The sequence below is a fragment of the Heterodontus francisci genome, chromosome 20, assembly GCF_036365525.1.
Source record: "Heterodontus francisci isolate sHetFra1 chromosome 20, sHetFra1.hap1, whole genome shotgun sequence".
Classification (NCBI taxonomy): Eukaryota; Metazoa; Chordata; class Chondrichthyes; order Heterodontiformes; family Heterodontidae; genus Heterodontus; species Heterodontus francisci.
Window position 1 is genome coordinate 40364493 of NC_090390.1, and position 4878 is coordinate 40369370.

Here is a 4878-nt window from a genome sequence, read left to right on the forward strand (position 1 = left end):
TCTTCTGCAATGAAGCAGGAAAACAGACATTGATACCACTGAACCCGAGTATATATCTGAGGCAGACTTGGATTTGTAACTGTAGGCTATGAGCAGAAATATTAGAGAAACATTGAATGAAAATTGGTCTGTTTATGTATTGCACAATGATCAATTAGGCTCAGATTTATGTACCAGGAAATTTTTAAACTACTAAATATATCATTTTATTGAAGCAACTGCCTAAAGCACAATTTTGACATGGTTTGAGATTTGGGGGTAATTTTAGAAAAAAGCTGATGCTAGTAAACAAAAAAGCTGCTCGGACGGATGTCTACATTTTTTACTAAAATAACGAAGACAGGAAATTGAGCCTCTATGTCTCCAGCCTGCACTTTCTGTTCCAATACTTCTTTACTGAGGTAGCAGGCACACTTCATGAGTAATTCAGCATAATTATTGTTGACATCAGTTACACGCTTGATGAACCTTCACTTTGCAGTATTTTATCTTTTGTTCTTGTTTTTATGATTCCATCAGGTGATTAGATTAATTTCAGATAAATGTTAATTTTACACAATGAAGTAAGTTAACATCATTCTAAAATTAGAGAAACTTGAAGGGAAATTTTACAGGGATATGGGGGAAAGAGCAGGGCAGTGGAATTAATGGGATAGCCATACCAAAGAGCTGGCACAGGCATGATGGGCAGAATAGCCTGCTTCTGTGCTGCATCATGCAATAATACTATTATGAGTATCATCTCAGAATTTAAAACTGATATCTAGATCTAGAAATGACCACAAAGCACTGAGGTTCAGAGCTGGAGGAATACATTTGAACTTATATAGAACCTCGGTTAGAACACACAACGTACTGTGCAGAGTTCTTGTCTCTTACCTTGCAAATAAAATATAGAGGCACAACAGAAGGTGCAAAAAAGTCTTACAAGGCTGTACCAGAACTGAGAGATTATACCTGTCAGGAAATACTAAACAGGTTGTGGCGTTTTTCTCCAGAAAAAAGGAGAAGGGGGAGGTGTGACCTAATAGAGGGCTTATGAAAAGGTTTGGTAAGGTAAATGTAGAGAAATGTTTTCATTTTTAGGGAAGTCCAGGACTAGGGGTCATAAATATAAGATAGTCATTAATAAATCCAATATGGAATTCAGGAGAAACTTCTTTACCCAGAGAGTGGTTAGAATGGGGAACTGGCTACCACATGGGGTGGTTGAGAAAATAGCATAGATGCATTTAAGGGGAAGATAGGTATGAGGGAGAAAGGAATAGTAGGATATTCTGATAAGGTTATATGAAATAGGGTGGGGGAGGGGGATGTTCACGTACAGCGTAAACGCTGGCACAGATCCATTGGACCAAATGGCTTGTTTCTCTGCTGTAAAATCCATGTAACTTTATGTATTCTCTGGCTGTACCATTGACGGGAAAATCAGTGGAATCCACAGTGAAGCAGATGTTTTCAGTTTTTACTGTTGTTTATCTAGGAGTTTAACTGATCTCCTATTGGAAAACTCTTCCAGAAATTCCAAGCAATGGAGTTTTACCCATAGAGTGACTTCACAGTGACATTGGTGCGTTCTGGGTGTTTTAATCTGATACCTAGTTGAACTTCAAAAAAGGTGAATGTAATTAGTTTTGTGAATGTTCACATGTTTAGGTTTATGTTATTTTGGAAATATTGAGTTAGGTTTTAAACTGGTTGCTCAGGTATAAAACTGGTGATACTAGTGTTGTGGATTGGCTGCCAGTTATGGAAACTGCCTGATTTTTATTTCCCAGATCTGTAATATCTGGGTGGCAAGTTGAAAATCTAAAAACAAAATACTACAGATGCTGGAAATCTGAAATAAAAATAAAAAATGCTGGAAACACTCAGCAGGTCAGGTAGCATCTGTGGGGAGAGTGAAGGTTTCAGGTTGATGGTCTTTGTCAGAACTGGTGTTGGCAATAGCCAGATTTCGCCATAGTAATGACAGTGAAACAATCGGCGTATGCAGACATTGCACCCCTGAAACTGACAACAACTTCAGGAAACCGCATATGCATATTTAAATGCAGAAATCCAGAAGTTGCAGTCAATGATTCTACACTTTTCCACATGGTGCACTGTTGAAGTCCCCTCTGATTATAATCAAGTAGAACTCACTAAACTGATAAAAACTTGCTCTTTCATATTAATCTCGTGTTAAAAAAAACCCTTGAAAAAGTTACAACTTGTTGAATTAGGTATAACTGATTTTTTTTAATGGCATACTAAGTTCATAATTACTGCTGAACACTCTCAGTAATCCTGAAAAACTGATTTCATATTTATGGAATGTCAAATTTCTCCATTATGATAAAAATAATCAATCACATTTTTAACTTTTTTTTTTAAAAAAAGCTTGTTTATGATATTTCAGCTTCTATCTTATTTCTATATGTGTGTCGCAATCATTTATTTCACTCTGTTATATTTTAATTACAAGTGAAAAATACAGCACATTTTACTTAAAATAAAAACAAAGTGCTGGAAATACTCAGCAGGCTGGCAGCAGCTGTGGTGAGAGAAGCAGAGTTAATGTTTCAGGTCAGTGACCTTTCATCAGATCAAATACAGTACATTTTACTCCTTGGTTTGCTCAGTGAGAATATTTCAAATATGATTGGCTGCTTACCCTGTTTGATGACATCACTGTTGCTGGATGCCTGGAGATCCCCTTGACATAGCAGCAGATTCAAACTGTAGTTGCAAAATAGGAAATCTATGCCACAGAGATTGCTAGATCTTTGTGGGCAGTTTTCTTTGAGGTTGGCGGCAAGCACCATCACTTCGCCGCTGCTGCAAAATCCGGGCCCCTATATTTCTCCCTCCACAGGTCCTGCTCAACCGTATAGAGTGTTCCAGCATTTTCTGTTTTATTGCCTTTGAATATCTGCCCCCTTAAGTCCTCAACTTCATGAGAAAACAATATGGTAACCAATCAATATAGCTTTCAAAGAAGAATAATGTAATCAATTCCCCTTTTCTTTTTACTGGGAACTGAATAACAATTCTTGATGGGTAGGCTCCATTCCTATTTTCCATAAACTTGATGTCATTCAAAACTCTACTGCCTGTGTCCTAACTCACACCAAATTTTGTTCACCCATCACCACTGTGCTCGCTGATCTACATTGATTCTTGGTGAAGGAATGCCTCAATTTTAGGATTCTCATCCTTATAATCGTTTGGTAGTACAGAATTTGAGTATTGCTGAAAATAGAGACAGTAGGGCTCACAGTGTGGTGCATTCCCTTATACTGGTATCCTTGCGTATTGTTCTGATGAGTGCAAGATGAAAAGCTTCGACAACAAGTCTCTATTTTCAGCAATACTCAAATTCTCATACTTGTTTTTAAATCCCTCCATGGCCTATTTCTGTAATATCCTTCCCCCACAACCCTCCAAGATATATGTGCTCCTCCAACTCTGTTCTCTTGAACATCCCCGATTTTAATCATTCCACCATTGGTGGCTGTGCCTTCCGCTGCCTGGGCCCTAAGCTCTAGAATTCCTTCCTTAAATTTCTCAGCCTCTCTACCTCTCTTTTCTCCTTTACGACACTGCTTAAAACCTGCCTCTCTGACCAAGCCTTTTGGTTATCTGCCCTATTATCTCATGTGGCTCGGTGTCAAATTTTGTTTTATAACTCTACCGTTATGCACCTTGGAATTTTTAATTACATTAGAGGTGCCATATAAATACAAGTTATGGTTGTTGTTGAGGGGTCTACACCATATCCATCAAGCTGTGATTGGTTGGGTTTTTTTTAAAAATAATATCTTAACCAATTCTGTATAACATTGTACCAAATGTAACGCTTTGAAGTATGACTCTGAAATATGACACACGACACATATAAAATTCCATGTAATGCAGTTAGAACATCCATAAGAGGGAAAAATATCATTTCAACTTTATGAAAGTATGGGACTATCAAGTCACTTACCAAAAACATTGACCCAGATATTTTCTGCCTTTCCACTACATTGGCAGGGTCGTGTAAATTATTCTGTGTGTAAATGAGGAACAAGGAAACGTTTAGCTTCAAATATGAGCTGGTCCAAAGCTTACAGAAAAATCACATTTATTTAATTCTAACGGTGGCACCTTTGCAAAACATAGTTCGGGCAAGAACTTGCATAATCAATATGTTTGTTTGAGGTTAATATTGAGTGGAATGACCGTGCTGCCAACATAAGTCTTATCTCACTCTGTAACAGCATTCCAAATAACAGTCTTGTCCATACGAACTAATTTAATTTTTTACTGGACAACTAAACAACCTTGCAGGACTTCCTGGATTAACTTGAATAATTTCCTTATAATTACTGAAGTTTTAGTCCGTTTACTCTCATTTATCTTGTCACAATTTTAAGCAATTACTGTGCATTAGCAACTTATAAGTGAAATCAAACCGGCGTTTTAACGACCACATTCGTATTTGAAACTGGTATTTTTGTGTTTAAAAGGGAGACATTTCTGACTTACCAGTCGCAGGAATTCTGCTAGTTCCCAATTTCTCCAGCTTTCACACTCTTCTCGAGTTGGAAACTTTGTGGCCATTGTGTCCCACAGAGCACTCAGGTGCCACTGTCTCAGCGTTTGATCTGACCTTTGTGCTTTCGTTCTGATGACTGATCCTTTTCTCCCTTCTTTCCCGGCACAAGGCGGAAGTTTTCAAAGTTTCAAGTTCACAGTGTGTAAAGGTCCCCCCCCCCCCATCCCGCCCATTTTACCACTACGCAACCGCAAATATTTTGCTAAATTAAAAGGACAGAAATAAAGAACAATGATACGGTCAGATATTATACTTTGCTGCTAATGAAAAGAGACTTCAGTTGACGATAGTAACAG

At 37.8% G+C, this 4878-nt stretch overlaps 1 protein-coding gene across 2 annotated transcripts in view; it reads right to left on the reverse strand.

Annotated features, from left to right (window-relative positions):
• blnk (B cell linker) overlaps positions 1-4653 on the reverse strand; it is a 210251-nt gene extending 205598 nt beyond the window's left edge. For both annotated transcript variants that reach the window (XM_068052662.1, XM_068052661.1), the window contains exons 1-2: positions 4513-4653; positions 3971-4033 (exon numbers count right to left, since the gene is read on the reverse strand). In XM_068052662.1, the coding sequence (XP_067908763.1) occupies positions 3971-4033; positions 4513-4587 (138 nt within the window). In that variant the 5' untranslated portion in view covers positions 4588-4653. The remainder of the gene's footprint in view (positions 1-3970; positions 4034-4512) is intronic.
• Between the last annotated feature and the right edge of the window lie 225 nt (positions 4654-4878).